Source organism: Mesoplodon mirus, assembly GCF_964341445.2.
Source record: "Mesoplodon mirus genome assembly, chromosome: 6".
Lineage (NCBI taxonomy): Eukaryota > Metazoa > Chordata > Mammalia > Artiodactyla > Ziphiidae > Mesoplodon > Mesoplodon mirus.
In genome coordinates this window covers 71,800,943-71,823,104 of record NC_138982.1, presented here as the reverse complement: position 1 = coordinate 71,823,104, position 22,162 = coordinate 71,800,943, and the positions used below count along the sequence as shown (strand labels likewise).

The 22,162-nt window shown below is 40.1% G+C and overlaps 1 protein-coding gene across 5 annotated transcripts in view; it reads left to right on the top strand.

The window, feature by feature from the left end:
* Positions 1–22,162, top strand: part of KCNAB1 (potassium voltage-gated channel subfamily A regulatory beta subunit 1) — a gene marked incomplete at its 5' end in the record, with an annotated part of 420,311 nt that overhangs the window by 133,400 nt on the left and 264,749 nt on the right. For 2 of the 5 annotated variants that reach the window (XM_082625461.1, XM_082625459.1), the window contains one exon: positions 18,694–18,954. The exons of the other annotated variants lie outside the window; for them this stretch is intronic. In XM_082625461.1, coding sequence (XP_082481587.1) covers positions 18,734–18,954 — 221 coding nt within the window. Of the gene's footprint in view, positions 1–18,693; positions 18,955–22,162 lie in introns of those variants that run through there. 5 annotated transcript variants of the gene reach the window in all.

The following is a 22,162-nucleotide window of genomic DNA, read 5'->3' as shown; positions in this document are numbered from 1 at the left end:
TTCCAACCTCCAGTTTTTCTTCTAATATAGAAAGGGAAGTCTGGGGCTTAAAAAAACACACTTTCTCTCTCAACAAAGTCATGCTTTGTTTTTTATTAAGAAACCCAGCTTTATTGATATATAATTTCTATATCATAAAATTCATGCAAAATAAATGATTTTACCCAATAATTTCAGTGAATTTATAAAATTGTACAACCATAATCAAAATTCAGCTTTAGAATATTCCCAAAGCCTGAAAAAAAATTTTTGTGCCTATTTGTAGTTAATTCCTGTTCCTACTCCCAGTCCCAGGCAACCACTGATCTGTTTTGTCTCTATAAATGTGCCTTTCTAGACCTGTCATAAAAATAGAATTACATAACGTGTAGCCTTTTTGTCTAGCTTCTTTCACTTAGCTTAGTGTTTTTGAGGATGATTCAGGTTGTTGCATGTATCAGTAGTCCATTCTTTTAATAGCTGAATAGAATTACATAAATATAGCACTTTTATCCACTTACCATTTGATGGACATTTGGATAATTTTCTGGTTTTAGTTATTGTGAATAATGCTGTTATGAACATTCATGTACATGTCTTATATATGGCCATATGTTTTCATACTTGGAAGTAGAATTCCTTGGTCATATGGTAAATTTGTGCTTAACTTTTTTGGAAACTACCAAACTATTTTCCATAGTGGCTGTACTATTTGACGTTCTCAAGAGCAATGCATGAGTGTTCCAGTTTCGCCACATAATCACTAACTCTTGGTATTATATGGATTTTAAAATATCATAGCCATTCTAGTGGTTGTGTAGGAGTGTCTCGATTTTTTTTGTGCGTATCCTTAGTGACTAATGAGGTTGAGCTTCTTTTCTTGTGTTTGTTAACCATTCATATGCCTACTATATTTCACTTGGTAAAATGTTTATTAAAATCTTTCACCCATTTAAAAAAATTGGGTTGTAAATCTTTCTAGTTAGTTACTTGTGTTCTTTATTTTTCTGGATACAAATTCTTTACCAAGTGTATGATTTGCAAAATTTTTAAACCAGTCTATGGCTTGTCTTTACACTACTTAATGATATTTTTTAAGTAAAATGATTTTTATTTTTAGGAAATCCTACTTATTTTTTCCCTTTTATGGACTGTGCTTTTGGTGTCATATCTTTGCCAAACCCAAGTTCACAGAGATTTCTCCTATCTTTTCTTATAGATGATTTAGAGGGGGTTTTTTTGTTTGTTTGTTTTGCAGTACACGGGCCTCTCACTGTTGTGGCCTCTCCCGTTGCGGAGCACAGGCTCCAGACACGCAGGCTCAGCGGCCATGGCTCACGGGCCTAGCTGCTCCACGTGGCATGTGGGATCTTCCCGTACCGGGGCACGAACCCACGTCCCCTGCATCGGCAGGCGGACTCTCAACCACTGCGCCACCAGGGAAGCCCTGATTTAGAGTTTTAACTCTCAAATTTAGGTCTATGATCCATTTGGAGTTGATTTTTGTAGTGTGTGGGGTAAGGGTCTGAGTTCATTTTTTGTTTTTTGCATGTGAATATCCAATTGTACTAGCAGGATTCTTTGAAAAGACTATCCTTTCCCAGTTGAATTGTTCTGGACACAATTGCTGAAAATCAATTGACCATAGTAAATTTTGAAATCAGATAGTGTAAGTCCTCTAGCTCTTCTTATTCAAAATGTTTTGGCTATTTAAGATTTCTGCATTTCTATATAAATTTTAGAATAAGCTTGTCATTTTTTACAAAAAATCTTGCTGAGATTCTGATAGGGATTGTATTGAATTTCAGTTTGGGGAGAATTGCCATCTTGACAATACTGACTATCTCAATCTGTGAACATGAACATTATTTAGATGTTTAATGTCTCAGCAATATTTGTAGTATTAAGGATATGACTTGAAATTTTTTTGTTAAATTTATTTCTAAGTTTTTTATTTTCTTTGAATAAAGAGAATAAAAACATCTCTTTGATGTTACAAATAAATTTGTTTTCTTAATTTTGGATTGTTCATTGCTGGTATATAGAAATATAATAGATTTTTGTATATTGATCTTTTATTCTGTGACCTTGTTAAATTCATTTTGTACTTCAAGACTAACTTTTTTTGTTGATTGCCTTCCTCTCTGTTAAATAAATATTTCAATTCCTTTGTTGACTTTTAAAAGCTATTTCTTTCAGTTATTTTCTTATTGATTGCTCTAATGATTACAATATGCACTTTTAACTTTTCACAATCTACTTCAGAATAAAATTAACTTCATTCTGCTAAAACACAGAAATTTTGCTTCAATATAGTTCCATGTTCCGTTCATTCCCCATCTTTTGTACTATTACATATATACATACATATATATTATATATACTATTATATACCATATATTATTACTATATGTACTGTGATATATAAATGTATAAAATATTTAAATATATATTATATATATTTATATTTTATAATCCCAGCAACATAGTGTTAAAATTATTGATTTATACAGCATTATATCTTTTATTATTATATCCAAATTCCCTGTAAGTAATTTACGGGGAATAGAAAGTACTTTGGTTTAATATTTTCAGAACTATCCTTCCATTTTAGAGACTGGTCCACTTTGACCTCAGTGACCATTCTGCTGAATCAGTTCCTGACTATCTTGTCTCAAGTTGTCCAGATAACAAACTTCCTTTTTAATGAGCAGTGCTCAGTCCTTTTGGATTAGATGTCATTCCCAGCTCCTTGGTCTTATCATGAGTCATATGACTGAAAGCCTCTTTTTTCATAACTGAGTCTGGAATTCAAGTTCCAGCTGAACTTGAGATGCTCTAGTCCTGGACCACATAATGCTATGACTACCAGATTCCAAAATCTCTGCTGACATGATGGTTCAAACTTTTACCGAAAAGAAATATAAACAAAAAACCTTGATCTGGAATATGGTAATAATAGTAAAAAACCAGCCATTTCTTGGGGTTTTATCATTGCCTTGCTAGTTCCTCCATAGCTCGTATACCTCATAGCTTCCATCCTACTTGTTCCATTGCCAGTTGACTGTGTTATGCTGCTTCTACCTCCCAAGTAGTCCAGGCACCATTATCTCACCCCCACCCCCTGCCCAGGCCAATGCTCCTTCCAGAGAGGCCCTCTATTTAGCGAGCCATTCCATTCTCACCATGGATGTGATGATTGATGAACTTTTCCTATGGATCCTTTACGTGTGAATCTCTATGTCTAAGCCAGTCCTGTCATCCCTGGGCAAAGAGCTTCTGTGTGGGGCATGGGCAGGCCCACCTCCCTCATTTGACCGAGGAGAACTCTTCTTGTTCCTCTCTTCTCACCCCATCAAAGAAACCACTCTCAGATGAGAGCTGCTCAAACCTGTACTCTGAATGCCTTTACCTCCCCATACAGTCTCAGACTGTTTTGTTGTATTTTCAGTTTTACTCTCTTGTCAGATTGGAAAGCAAGTGCAGTCCACAGCCTTCTCCTCTCCCCATCTTTCTTTTATCTTCCTCCCACTTAAACCATGCCTTTCCCAAGCTGACTACAGTCAGTTGAATGGGAAGCCCTCAAAAGATATGTCCATGTCCTAATCCCTGAAACCTATTAATGTGACCTTATTTGGAAAAAGTATCTTTACAGATGTAATGAAATTAAAGATCTTGGAATGAGATCACTATTACCTAGGTGGGACTTAGACCCAATGACAAGTGTTCTTATAAGAGACAGAAGAGAAGACACAGACACATGGAGGAGAAGGTCATCTGAAGGTGGAGTCAGAGACTGGAATAATACATTCCCAAGGAATGCTGGAAGAGGCAAAGACTGAACTGTCCCCTAGAGCATAGCCCTACTGACACCTTGATGTCAGACTTCTGGCCTCCAGAATTGTAAGAGAATAAATATTTGTTGTTTTAAGCCATCAAGTTTGTGATGATTTTTGATGGTAGTCCTAGGAAACTAATACCCTGACCTTTTCCCAAACCTGACCAACTACCTCCCCAGGGAGTTCAGTCAGCAGATTATGCTCAAGCTTTGTGTCTCTCTTCCAAATCAATCCCTATGTTTGATTTTTGCTACAATTTTTTCCTTTCCGCAACCCCTTATTTCTACTCCTTTGTCAATATTTCTAACATCTTCACAGAAATACCATATTACATTTCTCCCCTCTTTCATTTCATCACCATGGAACTATGTAAAAAACAAGTAAAACGGTAGGGCAAAGGGTGAATGCAGAATACTGGGGAAAAACAACAATTATCAGAGATGTCTTAGAAGTTTCAACATAGTGGTTTGATTTCTGTATAGCAGATTTCCACCCAGTTCTGGCACTACCCCAGGGGTTGGTATAAATCCATTTATTCAGTCAAGGGGGATTAGTAAAGCACTCCTCTGCACAACTGTGTGATAGGATGGTTGAGACATGTCCTTTTCTCATAAGAAGCTCAGCTTGCTTTAACTCAATTAACTGTGGACTTCCATAGGTTCCTTCCTTTTAGTAGAGGCCAACTCCAGGGAGGGTCATCCAGGCTTAGGTTGGGAGAATTCATAGCCACTCTTAGCAAAAGTCCCTTTAATAGTCCATGTTTAACTACTGCTCTCATTAGTGGATCAGACCACTTCTTGCCTGCCTTCCCAGCAGGAATCCAAAACAGATCTGTAGAGAAACAAATAAACAGTAATTTAATTTGCTAACTGTTTCTCCACATCAGTCAGCAAAGCTTAATGGTCACATCTAGGATAATCTGCTCCCAGATACTTGTGTGTTAAAGATTAAGCTGAGTTGGCTTAGTGGCATTAATCCCACAGTACTGGGTGCTGTGAAATAAAAAATTAAAAAGTCATCAGTCTTTCCTCCCTGATAAGTACACCTACAGGCTCCTCATGCTTCAATCATCACTTCTTTTCTCTAGGTACCACTTTTTTTGTTCCATAATACAAAAATAATATGTATTCATAGCAGAAAATCATATACTATCAAAATAAAGCAAGTAAAAATTATCCATAGTTCCACCACCCACAGGTAACTACTGATAGTATTTGGGTATATCTAATATATCCAATATAAGAATATATTTGCCTATATCTTTTTGTTTATCTGCAGAGATAGGTAATTTTTATTTCTGTCAAAATAGGCTCATACTGTGCATATTATTTTGTGAACTATTTTTTCAGCTCACAGTGCATTGTGAACATTTTCCCATCTATCAGAACTGGCAGTAGGAAGTATCATTCCTCCATCAGCAGGTTTTACCTTATGGCTGGCCGATTCCAGCAGTCTCCTACTTGTCTTCCTGAATTGAGTCTCTTATATCTCCAGGCCACTCTATTGGCTTCCAGATGGATCTTCCAAAAATACTGCTTACACCCTGGATCAGAATCTTTGATGAACTTTCTACCTTCAACCTCTCCTAACTGCCCCGAAGGGGGAGTCTTCACCCAGAATTTTATTCCAGGCTGTTCTCAACAGACTCCAATTGATTTATATACATTTGTTTTGCATAATTTCTTATGTAAATCCCTTTTTCAAACAAGGTGCCATCCAAAGTTATTAGTCATTATTCCCCAATAAGCTCCTCCACCTCCTCATCTTTGCTACAGCTGCTTCCTCTGCTGATGTAGCCTCTCTCCCCTACTCTCTTTCCTTGCCTGGGAGCTTCTCTGTACTCAATCTTTCAGATCTTTTCTGACACCACCATAGTGTCTCTAACTGCCACAACTCCCGATGATTGCTCCCTCTTCCTCTAGAGTGTGTACTGGCTATACCATTGTCCCGACATATAGGGTAGGCAGTAATCGTCACTGAATGTCTGTACATGCCCCAGCCAGGAAGGGAGCCCTGTGAGGAGGCACTGAGTCCTCTGACTCTTTGCCTCATAGAACTTGTCAACTGAACAATGAAAAATGCATATTAATGTGGTGAGCAATGCATGGTGAGGACAAATAATTGACTTAAGGATAGGTAATGTCCAAAAATGAAAAAACAAATGAACAAATGCCAAGTGATAGCATGAGGTAACTGATACATACCTTGAACAGTATTCACTTATATAGAACAACAACAGCAACATCAATAACAACCACCACAAAACTATGTGTAGAAAAGTAAAAACCCAAAAACCAAGATGCTGTTGACAAAAATCTTAAAAATTGGAAGTCTGGATAAATGCATGATTTCTTTCTCTTTCTTGCTGCCATGTCTCACTGTTTCCTCTCAGCTGAATTTGTGATAAATTTATAATAGATAAAATAACTTAAAATTTTTATTTTATTTTACTTACAAGAGTAATGCATGTAAATTATAAAAACTTCAGACAATACAGGCACTTGATGGAGCATAAGGTGAGAACCTGATATGTATATCGTCCAAAATGAGTTGCATTTTAAATGTGATGAAAGCTTGAAGCGTCTCTTACAAGAACTTCCTGTGATCTGCCACAGGGAAAGACTTAAATGAGAAAGAATCCCGTAGGATCTTAGATCTGCTTTTTTACGACATCTTCCCTTTGAAAATGAACAGAATAAAGAAGTGAAAGAATACATCTTTTATAAAAATATATTAGATATTATGCCGTAGAGTGACATGTGTAATAATGGCTTTTCTCACCCTAAGAAGACCAACAGATTTGAACTGAAACAAGTGAATTTTTACCCATTAACATATTTTTGGAAAGACCTTCAGTTTGCTTATTTTTCTCAGCCCCATTGGGCAATGGTGACTTTATGTGGAAAGCTCTTTTGGAGTCTGATTCACTTCTCAGTTTTGGAGGAGTGAAGATGAATGCTTATGTAACTCCACTGAGTTATAGAATACTGAGTTGAGAGCTCAATTAACTTACATGCTTAACAAAGGCTAGCTTTTTTTTTCTTCCTTTCTTCTGAAATGAGTAATGGATGTAGAAGCCTTTGGCACAATGCCTGGCACATAGTGGGTGCTCAGATATCCTTCCCTCCTCCCTCCCTTCCTTCCTTCTACAGTATTTCAGATTTAAATTGCCATGAAATAAGAGTTTATAATAAACTATCTTAGAAATCATCAATTCTTTGAAGCACATAGTTTTCCTTTGCTGAAATAGTGACTTAGTCTCTAGTTGCTCCCGACTGTGTGACCATCAAGATGTGGTTGTCAATGCCTGTAAGTGTGCACCGCACACTTAAAGTGTGCACCTACTTTTTCAGAGTAGGTGTCAACAGCTTGGAATAAACTCCCAGAGACTATAGTTGAGCACGTTTTTAAAAAATTCCTGGGGCTTCCCTGGTGGCGCAGTGGTTGAGAGTCCGCCTGCCGATGCAGGGGACATGGGTTCGTGCCCCGGTGCGGGAGGATCCCACATGCCGCGGAGCGGCTGGGTCCGTGAGCCATGGCCGCTGAGCCTGCGCGTCTGGAGCCCATGCTCCACAATGGGAGAGGCCACAACAGTGAGGGGACCGCGTACTGCAAAAAAAAAAAAAAAAAAAAAAATTCCTGCATTACCAACACAAAGGATGACTGTGTGGAGAGATGTGGACATTGATGACTCTGAATAAAACATCCAGAAGCATCAAAATATGAATGTGAGGGCTTCCCTGATGGCACAGTGGTTAAGAATCCGCCTGCCAATGCAGGGGACATGGGTTTGAGCCCTGGTCCGGGAAGATCCCACATGCCGCGGAGCAACTAAGCCCATGTGCTGCGACTACTGAGCCTGCGCTCTAGAGCTCGTGAGCCGCAACTGCTGAGCCCGCGTGCCTAGAGCCCGTGCTCCACAACAAGAGAAGCCATCGCAATGAGAAGCCCACGCACTGCCACGAAAAGGAGCCCCCGCTCACCACAACTAGGGAAAGCCTGCACACAGCAACGAAGACCCAATGCAGCCAAAAAAAAAAAAAAAATCTGAATGTGAATACATTTTGGGAATACTTTAACCAATTTATTGTCCTTACATTTTCTTTTGTATGTATGTACAAGAATGAAATTTGGGGCAGAACAATGTAAGTCTAAAAAGACTCTTGATAAATTTAAAATTGAAAGTTTGAGGGATGAAAAAAAGCATTGTGTTGTAATTAATTGGCCACAATTTCTATTTTAGTGGTGTACAAAATAATGATGTATCTTGTGGTTAATGGTATCTTAAATTGGATGAAGTATAATAATTCTAACTATCTTTGAAAACAAATTCTCTGTGTGTTAAGCTCTTTAGGAAAATCTTTTACCCAAAGACATGGCAAATATTTCTGACTAGCTTGTTGTATTTTAAGGCAATGGCAGAAATTATACTAATGGCTAATAACTTAGGAAGAACTAAGGACATTTGTAAAAAAAATAAATAGGCCTTCTGTCCCTATTTCCTCCCAGCTCTACATCCAGGTTCCAGACAAGCTTATGAGAAATTACTTTCCATGAAGCCTGAGCAAAATAGTCTGAATTGTGAATTTTTTATTCTTCCACACCTGCTTCCTATAGCACTATGGTACCTTGCCTTGAATTTATAAAGTGATGGATAAGTATTGGAGATCTTGCTGATACATCTGATGTGTCAGAAGTTTCAAATTAAGGAAGTATCAGTGGCTGAGGGTATAGTTTAAGTGTTCATTGAGAAGCTTAACTATTCTTTAACTATATTTGGTTTTGGACTGTGGCCTGGAGTATGAGAAGATTTGTATTGAGCCTGTCCTCAGGGCTCCTGGTAGGGGTTCTCTGTTGAAACTTTTCTTCCAGGGAAGCGGAAGGGTAGACATCTGGAAATTTCTTCTATTCAACACTATTGAGTGTTTTCTTGTTCTTTTTTTGTTTTTTCTACGAGGACATAGTAACATTTATTTATTTATTTATTTATTTATTTATTTATTTATTTAACATCTTTATTGGAGTATAACTGCTTTACAGTGGTGTGTTAGTTTCTGCTTTATAACAAAGTGAATCAGCTATACATATACATATATCCCCATATCTCTTCCCTCTTGCATCTCCCTCCCTCCAACTCTCCCTATCCCACCCCTCTAGCTGGTCACAAAACACCGAGCTGATCTCCCTGTGCTATGCAGCTGCTTCCCACTAGCTATCTGTTTTACATTTGGTAGTGTATATATGTCCATGCCACTCTCTCACTTTGTCCCAGCTTACCCTTCCCCCTCCCCACGTCCTCAAGTCCATTCTCTAGTAGGTCTGTGTCTTCAACTGGCCTCTCAATTTTACTTTCTCTATTATTGGCCTCTCAATTTTACCTTCTCTATTATTCCAAAACCTGTGCCTGTGCAAATGTGGGCCCATGCTAATTTTCATGGCTGGTTCAATTTGTCAGAATGTAATAAATTGTTCTCCAAACCCACATGTTAAGTATTTCTAATAAATAGGAAACTCTCACCCTAAAAATTTCTCTTTTAATCACAAATAATAGGCACATAAAGTGGCTTGCCATCTGTACATTTGCATGTTTAAAATTCTTCAGATATTAACAGATTCTTTTCCGTTTTGAATGAATCCAGTTTTGCCTGGCTGCATAATTAAATGCTTCCGGGCTCCCACAGGCTGTGGTTTCCAATGGAATATAAACCATAAGTTTCTAAGTGGACTCAGCACAAGTCATTTGGTTCTGACTTTATCTATGGGAAATTAGTCAAACAGAAATTTGCCAGGTAACTGGGAAATTTTTTTTTCTTGAGTAATAGGAATAAAGTATTATGAAGTATTTGAAAGGTTGATAAAAAGGTATACTTAAAAGCTACCAAGCGTGGCTGACTTAATTGTACTGAAATTTTTAGACTTTCAATATTGAATTTCTTTCCCTCACTCATAGTAAGACTAGGACTTCCTTCAAATTATAGTCATAAAATGGCACCATTTAAAGCCCTTCTCAGAGGAAGTCCTCGCAGTGAGGAGCAGTATGCACAGTGGTTAAGAACCAAGTCTCTGGAGGCAGGCTACCCTGAGGTAAATCCCAGGTCTCAGTTTGCTGCCTGCGTCACCTTGGGCAAGTTATTTAACTTCTCTGTGTCTCCTGTTTTTTCATCTGTAGAATGGAGTTGGTAACATAGCACCTCCTCTTGGGATTATATGAGGATTAAGTGAGCTAATACATGTAAAGTGTTCCTAAGAGTTCCCAGGACATAGGGAGTGCTGTGTAAGTGTCACTGATATTGGTAATTGCTGAGGTCTCTGGGTGAGCTTGTTTGGGAGGAGGTTAATGACTTCCCAAAAGCCTGCTTTTAATAAATTGAAATGGATGCTGATCAGTTACCAAGTGCCTGCTGTGGGTCAGGCACTATTTCATGCCATTCCCACAGTCATCTGGAGAGGAATGTTCGGGCACCCTGTTTTTCTATGAGGATAGAGGCACAGGGAGGTTAAGCATCCCCCTCAGTGGCACATGGGAAGAAGAGGCAGAGCAGAGCTGGGATGCACACCCAGCTCCAACTGAGCCCACACCCTAGAGTCCTCCTATGTTACCATAAAGACTCTATGGATGAGCATGAGAAGACAGGGTGCAAGTTAACCAGCCTGGGTCTCTTCCTAACCAGCTCTGTCACCATGACCCAGTGACCCTTTGATATAAATGCCATAGAATCCCAAATATCAGGTAATGAATAGAGACCAGCTGAGACCCAGGCAAAACTGCAGAATAAGTGATAACTCTGTGTAATCTTGCAACTTCCACATCTCTCTGTAAAAGCACCTCAGGGAATCTTATAGCACAAGAGAGGATCTTGGAAATAAATACATATCCCTCTCCTGTTTCAGGTGAAAGAACAGAGGCATATGGAATGATAATAACACCCAAGGTCACAGGCAAAGTGACAGAGCTGGGTTTGCAGCAAGGCCTAGGCCCGCCAATGTAGGCCTATCTCCATTGCCTCATGACATTTCTGAGGTTGCCGATTCTGGATGCCCAGGATAAAGCAAGCTCGTAAAAGGGTGAACTGTCAGAATAAGGAGATCATTAAGAACAAGTACTAGAAGTGCCTTGAAAACCACTACCTCTTGTATCAAGAGTCACCAGGTAGAGGCTTCATGACTTGGTGGAAAGGAATAAATGGGTTGTATTTGGAACTCTTCTTTGGAGCACATTTGTAATATTTGCTTAGGATGTGTAGAGTGGCATGATAATGATATCCATCATGGCCTAATAATGACTTTTAGGAGCATTTTTTTGGAGAATTCCAATAGTTTCTCTTGACCAATAATATAAGAATTAAAATAAAAACAATATTTATAGCTGTATTAGTTTGTTAGGACTGCTGAAAGAAAATACCATACAATTGGGTGGCTGAAACAACAGAAATCTATTTTTTTTTTTTCACAATTCTAGTGGCTAGAAGTCCAAGATCAAGGTGTCAGCAGGGTTGATTTCTTCTGAGGCCTCTCTCATTGGTTTGCAGATGGCTTCCTTCTCTCTGTGTCTTCACATGATCTTCCCTCTGTGAGTGTCTTAGTCTCCTTTTCTTATAAGGACATCAGTCATGTTGGATTAGGGCCCACTGTAATGACCTCATTTTACCTCAATTACTTTTTTAAAGAAACTATCTCTAATACAGTCACATTCTGAGATACTTAGGGGGTTAGGACTTCATATGAATTTGGGGAGGGCCCAATTCTATTCATAGCAATAGCTACATCTATATCTAAATCTACATCTATATTTATATCATCATTTGTGTGTCTTATTTGAACCTGAAATAATAATAGTGAGAATCCTCCAAATCCTATTGTGTGACAATGGAAAGATACATATTTGAAATTTAATTTTCCCAGCTTAATTGGGATATGGCCCATTAGCACAAACTTAGGAGGAATGAGCATTCTCACAGCAACCATTATCTAATTTCTGGGCCCCTGAGACCTACTGCTCCATTGATGCTGGGAAGGGTGAGTACAGCTGTGGTATGTCACCAAGCTGCTCGCTGGCTGTCAGAAAGCCCATGTAGGGTCAGATCTGGAAAGGCTCACTGTGGGCAGCCAGAAAGAGGCACTGTGAGCATTCCTCTGGCCTCAGTCCTTTGATTCTCTTTGAGGCATGTACTAAAGGTGGATACTTGTCTATACACAAGACGTGCAGACATGAATGTGGAGCCGTTATTGGTACCTTTCAAGTGAGCAGCCTGTGCAAAACTAGAAAGTGCAGGGTTTTCTTTTTCTTTCTTTCTTTTTTTTTTTTTTAAAGGATTCAAGTTTATCTAAGATTTTGGCATCTTCCCATACCCCTTCCTTCCTCCCTTCTTCCCTCTCTCCCCCCTAAGCTTCCTTATCTCCCTCTCTCAATTATTTATAGAGTGAGGGCCTGCTCTAAACAAGGCACCTTGCTTGGTCCTGTTGGGGCTGAGTAGGTGACTCAGAAGTGCTCTGCCTTGCATGTTTTATTCTGATAACCTAGGCCCTGTTCTGGTCTTGGTTATGCTTTCAGGTGTTGCTCTGCTAGTTCTTGGCAAAGCCACTCAGTTAACTGTGTGCAGACCTCACACACCCTGAAACTCTCCCTCCTCCCTGTAGAACTGGCAACTCTCATACCTCAGCCCTTAGCTGCCTTCCCACACCTCCTCCCCCTCAGTCAGTGCCTAAGCCAGAGCCACTGGCTCTTGACCCCTCTGGCCCTGTGGTAATCACCATGCTCCGTCTTGCTTCCCAGGATGCTTTATCCCCACCCCCACCCCACTTATGAGCTGTTCATTCTGATTCCTCCCACTTCTTCCTCTTTTCACTTTGACTATTTTCCTGATTCATATTGATCATCCCCGATGAGCCAGATTAGCATGAAAAAAATAAAAGTTCTAATGATCTGCTTCCTCTCGGCCCACTGTTGTTTATTCCAGGGAAAAAAGCTTTGCTTCAGGAACTACTTCCTTGGAGTTGAGGGTAAAAAAAGGAAGCCTAGGTTCATTTGTCCCTTTCTACAACCCTCACCCCATCCTGAAGTTACTTTCTAACCACTGAACAGTAGGCAGTATATTTATTTTTTAAAATAAGGAGTGGGAAAAGCATGGAAGGTAGAGGATGAAATTCCATAATGTAATTTAAACCTCACCTGCAGGTTATAAGATGTTGTGATTCTCTAGGCAAGAAACACAAGAGAAGGAAAAGACCTACAATAACAAACCCAAAACAATTAAGAAAATGGGAATAGGAACATACATATCGATAACTACCTTAAATGAAAATGCATTAAATGCTCTCACCAAAAGACACAGACTGGCTGAATGGATACAAAAACAAGACCCATATATATGCTGTCTACAAGAGACCCATTTCAGACCTAGGGACACATACAGACTGAAAGTGAGGGGATGGAAAAAGATATTCCATGCAAATGGAAATCAAAAGAAAGCTGGAGTAGCAATTCTCATATCAGACAAAATAGACTTTAAAATAAATACTATTACAAGAGATAAAGAAGGACACTACATAATGATCAAGGGATCGATCCAAGAAGAAGATATAACAATTATAAATATTTTTGCACCCAACATAGGAGCACCTCATTACATAAGGCAAATACTAACAGCCATAAAAGGAGAAATCGACAGTAACACATTCATAGTATGGGACTTTAACAACACACTTTCACCAATGGATCATCCAAAATGAAAATAAATAAGGAAACACAAGCTTTAAATGATACATTAAACGAGATGGACTTAATTGATATTTAAAGGACATTCCATCCAAAAACAACAGAATACACATTTTTCTCAAGTACTCATGGAACATTCTCCAGGATCATATCTTGGGTAACAAATCAAGCCTTGGTAAATTTAAGAAAATTGAAATGGTATCAAGTATCTTTTCTGACCACAACACTATGCGACTAGGTATCAATTACAGGAAAAATCTGTAAAAAATACAAACACATGGAGGCTAAACAATACACTACTTAATAACGAAGTGATCACTGAAGAAGTGAAAGAGGAAATAAAAACATACCTAGAAACAAATGACAATGGAGACACGACGACTCAAAACCTATGGGATGCAGCAAAAGCAGTTCTAAGAGGGAAGTTTATAGCAATACAGTCCTACCTTAGGAAACAGGAAACATCTTGAATAAACAACCTAACCTTGCACCTAAAGCAATTGGAGAAAAAAGAACAAAAGAACCCCAAAGTTAGCAGAAGGAAAGAAATCATAAAGATCAGATCAGAAATAAATGAAAAAGAAATGAAGGACACGATAGCAAAGATCAATAAAACTAAAAGCTGGTTCTTTGAGAAGATAAACAAAATTGATAAACCATTAGCCAGACTCATCAAGAAAAAAAGGGAGAAGACTCAAATCAATAGAATTAGAAATGAAAAAGGAGAAGTAACAACTGACACTGCAGAAGTACAAAGGATCATGAGAGATTACTATAAGCAACTCTATGCCAATAAAATGGACAACCTGGAAGAAATAGACAAATTCTTAGAAAGGCACAACCTGCCAAGACTGAACCAGGAAGAAACAGAAAATATGAACAGGCCAATCACAAGCACTGAAATTGAAACTGTGATTAAAAATCTTCCAACAAACAAAAGCCCAGGACCAGATGGCTTCACAGGCGAATTCTATCAAGCATTTAGAGAAGAGCTAACACCTATCCTTCTCAAACTCTGCCAAAATATAGCAGAGGGAGGAACACTCCCAAACTCATTCTACGAGGCCACCATCAACCTGATACCAAAACCAGACAAAGATATCACAAAGAAAGACAACTATAGGCCAATATCACTGATGAACATAGATGCAAAAATTCTCAACAAAATACTAGCAAACAGAATCCAACAGCACATTAAAAGGATCATACACCATGATCAAGTGGGGTTTATTCCAGGAATGCAAGGATTCTTCAATATATGCAAATCAATCAATGTGATCAACCATATTAACAAATTGAAGGAGAAAAACCACATGATCATCTCAATAGATGCAGAGAAAGCTTTCGACAAAATTCAACACCCGTTTATGATAAAAACCCTGCAGAAAGTAGGCATAGAAGGAACTTTCAATAAAGGCCATATATGACAAACCCACAGCCAACATCATCCTCAATGGTGAAAAACTGAAACCATCTCCACTAAGATCAGGAACAAGACAAGGTTGTCCACTCTCACCACTCTTATTCAACATAGTTTTGGAAGTTTTAGCCACAGCAATCAGAGAAGAAAAAGAAATAAAAGGAATCCAAATGGGAAAAGAAGAAGTAAAGCTGTCACTGTTTGCAGATGACATGATACTATACATAGAGAATCCCAAAATGCTACCAGAAAACTACTAGAGTTAATCAATGAATTTGGTAAAGTAGCAGGATACAAAATTAATGCACAGAAATTTCTGGCATTCCTATACACTAATGATGAAAAATCTGAAAGTGAAATTAAGAAAACACTCCCATTTACCATTGCAACAAAAAGAATAAAATATCTAGGAATAAACCTACCTAAGGAGACAAAAGACCTGTATGCAGAAAATTCTAAGACACTGATGAAAGAAATGAAAGATGATACAAATATATGGAGAGATACACCATGTTCTTGGATTGGAAGAATCAACATTGTGAAAATTACTCTACTACCCAAAGCAATCTACAGATTCAGTGCAATCCCTATCAAACTACCACTGGCATTTTTCACAGAACTAGAACAAAAAGTTTCACAATTTGTATGGAAACACAAAAAAACCCCGAATAGCCAAAGCAATCTTGAGAACGAAAAATGGAGCTGGAGGAATCAGGCTCCCTGACTTCAGACTATACTACAAAGCTACAGTAATCAAGACAGTATGGTACTGGCACAGAAACAGAAATATAGATCAATGGAAAAGGATACAAAGCCCAGAGATAATCCCACACACATATGGTCATGTTATCTTTGATAAAGGAGGCAAGAATATACAGTGGAGAAAAGACAGCCTCTTCAATAAGTGGTGCTGGGAAAACTGGACAGGTACATGTTAAAGTATGAGATTAGAACACTCCCTAACACCATACACAAAAATAAGCTCAAAATGGATTAAAGATCTAAATGTAAGGCCAGACACTATAAAACTCTTTTTTATTTTTATTTTTATTTTTTAATTAACAAATTAAGGTGGATGGACCTAGAGTCTGTCATACAGAGTGAAGTAAGTCAGAAAGAGAAAGTCAAATATCATATGCTAACACATATATATGGAATCTAAGAAAAAAAAAAGGTTACGAAGAACCAAGGGGTAAGACGGGAATAAACACACAGACCTACTAGAGAATGGACTTGAGGATATGGGGAGAGGGAAGGGTAAGCTGTGACAAAGTGAGAGAGTGGCATGGACATATATACACTACCAAACTAAATAGATAGCTAGTGGGAAGCAGCCGCATAGCACAGGGAGATCAGCTCAGTGCTTTGTGACCACCTAGAAGGGTGGGATAGGGAGGGTGGGAGGGAGGGAGACGCAAGAGGGAAGAGATATGGGAACATATGTATATGTATAACTGATTCACTTTGTTATAAAGCAGAAGCTAAGACACCATTGTAAAGCAATTATACTCCAATAAAGATGTTACCAAAAAAAGATGTTATGATTCATGTCTGGAATGGAATTCAAAACAGGTACCTATTCTACTTGAAAATTTCATTCCTACAACTTAATTTTGGAAGAAGTGGTCAGAACTGCTGTCTCTCTCTCTCTCTCTCTCTGTCTCTCTGTCTCTCTGTCTCTCTGTCTCTCTCTCTCTCTCTCTCTCTCTCTCTATATATATATATATATATATATATCTCACATTGACACAGCCACAGTGTGTGTTCTCCTCACCCCAGCCAATCTCTGGGAAGACAGACCTTCTCCTCTCCAGCTAATCAAATTCATGTCCCAGGCAAAGTCCCACAGTCTATGAGGGCTGCCTGGGCATCCATGAGCTCTTTGAGGTCTAGCCTCCACATCTAAGCTATTTTGTATCCCAGCAACAAGCAGTCAGGTACCTAATTGGGATTCAGTAGAAGTGTAGGGAAATGAGGAACTTTCTCTAGCCTCCTGTAATCACTCCCCTGCTTAATTCTAGTGTACTTGGTGTCGGTACCACTCATTTAAACACTAATGTACCTCTGACATTGTTAATTAGCCTCTTTAAGACTGATTGTTTTATCCTTCCCATCCAGGTTGCCAGTTCCTTGAGGAGAAGGATAGTGCTATATTTTTTTCTCCATATTTCTCTCTAATGCCTAGTACAGAGATGGTGCTCATAAATATTGTTGATTTAAACACTGTTCCTTTTTGCTTGACAGCAGTTTCTGTTGGAAACCACCTTTAGAGAACTGATTGTGCAGAAGGCACAATTTTATTGTAAGTACATCTATTAAAAAACTGTCTGACTTCTGTGCATTTCAAACGGAGAGAGAAATCATTATCCGCCAGTTGGTGCTTAGTTTGGTTCAACCACATGTACTGAGGAGTTGCTTTGCACCTGCTACTGAACCAGGCAATGTTCCTGCCTCACAGGAACATTCCAAGATGACAGGAGGTGTCTTGCTGCCTACCCTTGCCCTGGGGATAATGCTTGTCCTCACCAGTGGGTCATAGATGACCAGCAGGCAGTGTACACAGTTCCAGCCACCTGGCCTGGACCTTCCTGGATGGTGACTTGGACCTGCAGCTTACCTAGTGCAGCCCCCTTCTGGGTGGTGCCAAATTGCTGCCTCCTCGCCCATCCTTCACCCTCCTTGGGGAGCCAGAAGAGATTTGGCAGTGAGTTAGGTGACTTGACTCTGAAAAGTCTGCACTGTGTCTTTTCAGTAAACTTCAAACTTATCGGCTTAAGAAGTAATGTGCAAAGGGGAAATAAATGCTGGTAAGGCTAATAACAGGGATTTCAAGCTGTGTTTTAACAAACCAGTCACAGAGTATTCACGTGTTCATTCACTGGCATGTTCCGTGGCAGGGGCACCCCCATCCTGCCTTCCCCCGGTCCCAACAGTTGTGCCGCCACGGGATTTGGTCTGAGCCTGGGCAGAGCCCCCCTTTAAGAGCAGCCCTCCAGCGTCTATCACAGCAAGAGTCTGGTGGAAGTGATTCTTGCCTTCGCGTCGCACACAAAGGCGAGGAGCTCTTTAAAGGGACCTTCCTGCTCCTGCGCGCAGCTGCTAACCCGTGTTGGTGCGGACACAGTGACCCAGGCTTCCGCCTGAAAATGAGTGGGGAGGGGTCTTGAGGAGCCCCCACGACCTCCCGGAGTGGGGCAGGGAGGGAGCTGGCAGCCGGAGTGGCTGGAGACCACCGGTCTCCGGGGAGCGGCTTGCGATTAGCTGCTTCTTGGGATGCTCAGAGCGCCGGTAGAGCATCCTGCCTGTGGTCCAGAGGGTGCTGGCGGCGCATCCTGCAGTATGCCTGCGTGGATTTGAGCCATCGCCCAGAGGCAAGCCCGCATTCAGACACCGCGGACAGGCTCCTGGCAGGGCTGCGTGCAGTCAGCACAAATGCTTAGCTCCAGGCGTCTGCCTAAGCCTCCCGACTACATGGATTTGGCTGTTTAATCAAGCGAGATTACTGCCCGGGAAGATTTGCCAGCCTGATCCGCGCTCCAGCTGCTGTGACAACTTCAGGGCTAGCTGTTTACTTCTCTCGGTGCCTGGGACTCTGTCCTGCACCGCAGTCACTGCTGCCACTTTCCCTGGCTCTGAAGTCAGCCGCGAGGACTCCTCTGCCCCGAGGAAGGGGGAGCAAGGAGGGGTTAAAAGACAAGCAGACCCTCCCAACTGCTCGACCTCTCTTGACTGCTTGTGTTCCGGCGTTCTGAGAGGGACCGTGCACTGCCCGGGGAAGCAATGCAAGTCTCCATAGCCTGCACAGAGCATAATTTGAAGAGTCGGAATGGCGAGGAGCGACTTCTGAGCAAGCAGAGCTCCACCGCCCCCAATGTGGTGAACGCAGCCCGGGCCAAATTCCGCACGGTCGCTATCATCGCACGCAGCCTGGGTACCTTCACCCCTCAGCATCACATCTCTCTCAAAGAGTCCACCGCAAAGCAGACTGGCATGAAATATAGGTATGGATGTAAGATTCTCTCTGTCCCAGGTTTCCGTGTTCTATACAGGTGCAGTGGAGACAGTTCAGTGGTTTTGAAAAGTGACTTACTCATTGGTGGGCTGCTTAATTTAGAACTCTCAGGTGTCTTTAAAATAGCTCTTTAGGAAAACCCAAGGTGGTTGTGTTGTGTTGTGTATGTATAGGATTTAAAAACTGTGGCCCATTTTGTATATTTTAAAGTGTTATGAACACCTTCGGAGCCGTATGACTTCCAGTCTGCAGAGAATAACACAGCTGCTGGAAACTGGTATTGAGATCAGGGCAGCTTTTCAAGAGCAAATGTGCTTGTCCTATTTTATGGTATAGACTGTAGTTTTTGTGATTATACTATTAAAAATAGTTTCTATCTAGTACTGTATCATTTATCTTTTGAAAGCCCAAGGTAACAAATGATATGAAAGCTTTTAAGGAAGTTTTGTTGCAGGAAAGAAACACCTATAATGGTAAGTTAGTTTGAACACTGACATACTTAAACCTAAATTACTGCTTGAAATACAATGCAGACCTTGTTGTGAAATATGGAGAAAAAGTCAATTGTTGTAATACCGCTGGTTTCCTCATACATTTTTAAGCTCCCTCTTCCTCTGTGCTGCTTTCTAGAGTTAGAAATCTTCCTGGTAATGGTTGATGTTCTCTTTAATAGGGAATGACTGAAATGCAATAAGTAGATAATTCCATTATTCAATTCTGTGACTCCTGCCTCCTTATTGTACCTGCTTTGTGCTGAGTCTTCCTGACTTTATTTCTTTAAAACTACTGTGCTTCTAGTCTCTAAAACTCTTTGCGGATGTAGAGAAGAGCTTATGGTGCATCTCCCAAAGGCTTTGTTGACTCTGGTTTGCAGATATGACTTTGTCCATTATTTATATTTAACTATTTCTCATCTTTGTTAGGAACTAGATTTTAGGATATAAGGAACTTAATGCAATTAAAATAAGGCACACCTAAGACTATGTTTCCCATGTGAGGTTTCTGAAATAAGCATTCAAACCAATTTCTATAAAAGTTGTCCTTGAAAAAGTTTTTTTGCAGAGCTAACAGGAAACTTTAACAGGAAATCTTCTCATTGAAAAACACCAAGCACTATTGTTTTGGTATATTTTTGAGCCATTAAGAAAGAAAGCCATGGGGTGGCTTGGACCCACTAAAAATTATAGCTAAAGCTCTTTGCCTCAACTGCAGTACAATGCAAGCAACTGACTCCAGGCAATTCCTTGAAGTGTTATCAGTGTGAGAACCTCTGCTTTTCTTGATATTTCCATGGTGGAGAATGGGACCCCACGACAGGTTGGTAACTAGGACTGCAATCTCGAGTGCATTGGCATTTTCTGTTGCTGCTTCTGTGGCACACACCCAGCCCCTGCCCCGTGGCCATGGTGTTGCTCTGCATGCAGTTCAGCTGGCCAGATAGAGATGGAGAGGAGCTGCTGCCTTCCCGGGCAGGGCCCCTGGGAACGAGACACTCAGGGTTAAGGCAGATGGCAGAGGTGGTTTAACTGTGGCCTCCAGCAGCACCTTGAGCTTTCTTTTTGTAAACCAGAAGGAATTAAAAGTAACACCCTTAATTTCTTGTGGCAGAGTTCCATACTTGCTTGTGGATCAGTGTATTGGAAGAGTTTGGTCTTATGAAGGCAGGAGATTTCCATAAAGTGTTTTCTAGTAATACAGCTCAGTTCAGATTAGATGGTAATTGTCTCTCTTTACCAAAAGTTCAGTATGTAAGATTCACTTGGGCATCTTTCATTACTGGCAACTAAAGACAGCTCTTTTCTGACAAAAAGCTAGCCATCTGCAGTCTTCAGGATAACTTGAGTTACTTGTTGTTTATGGTGACTGGACAAGTTACCTTGTTTCCACTCCCCCTCTTATTCTGAATTGTTCCATTGATGACAGGCCGGTGGCTTTGTGTGTGTGTGTGTGTAAGTGTGACTTAACCCCTTTCTCTTTCAATTTCAAATTCTACTTAGAGTGACCTTTAGGAAAGAGATTAGGAGGTTATACCAGATGTACACAAAGACTTTCTTAGGGTTGGAGAAAGAAAGAGAGAAAGACAGAAGTGGAAGGGAGAGAGACTAACTATAATACACTTTATAAAAATGGCAGAAATATTTTTATGAGCTGAGTTATCTTTTTCTTTGACATTGATGTCACTAAAATATAATGTGCATGTAGGGACTATTTATTAATGATAACAAATTGCAAAAAATAAAAAATCATGCCATCATGTTGGGGAGGTAATTGGCTTGGGTAAATAATCAGGAGAATGCCTGAAGGAACTAAAATCAGTGGCTAATTGTGTTTACAATAATATTCTCATCCTTGAAAATGATTTCCGTATGCATAACTTAATCTTGGATCCATGAATCCTATAGAAAATAAAAAATGTAGTCTTTTTGTGTGTGTATTTTTGAGGAGAGTGTTCATAGCTTTGGTCAGAATTTTAAAAGTGTCTACCACTGAATAATGGTAAAAAAACAGTGTTGTGGAGTGAAGAGGTATTCATTTAGTCAATAAATAATTTACTGAACACCTGTTCTGTATCAGGAACCCTATTAAAACTGGGTACAAAAAGGTGCAGAAACCAGACAAGGTTTGGGGCTTTCATTCTTAGGAAAACAGACCATGAATAAGAAAACACACAAATACATAATAATTATCTACTATGAGATATTCTTATGAAAGTCATATTTTGGGGGGTCATAGTCATAGCTCAGCCAACCTGTTTGACCATTTTGAGGTTACCATCTCTGTTTCAGTTCCAGAGTTATGGTTGCATCTTGGGGCATGAGTCATTGTGCCCATATCTGCCACCTATTTGCCATCCCAAGGACTTCATTCAGGTTCCATCCTTGCTGTAGGGTGCTACCTGGCCATTGAGGACCTACTTATAACCCTGATAAATGAGTAGAATGCCTTCTACTCATTTAATACCTTATGATTTTTTTTTTTTTTTTTTTTTTTTTTTGCGGTACGCGGGCCTCTCACTGTTGTGGCCCCTCCCGCCACGGAGCACAGGCTCCAGACGCGCAGGCCCAGCAGCCATGGCTCATAGGCCCAGCTGCTCCACGGCATGTGGGATCCTCCCGGACCGGGGCACGAACCTGTGTCCCCTGCACCAGCAGGCGGACTCTCAACCACTGCGCCACCAGGGAAGCCCTACCTTATGA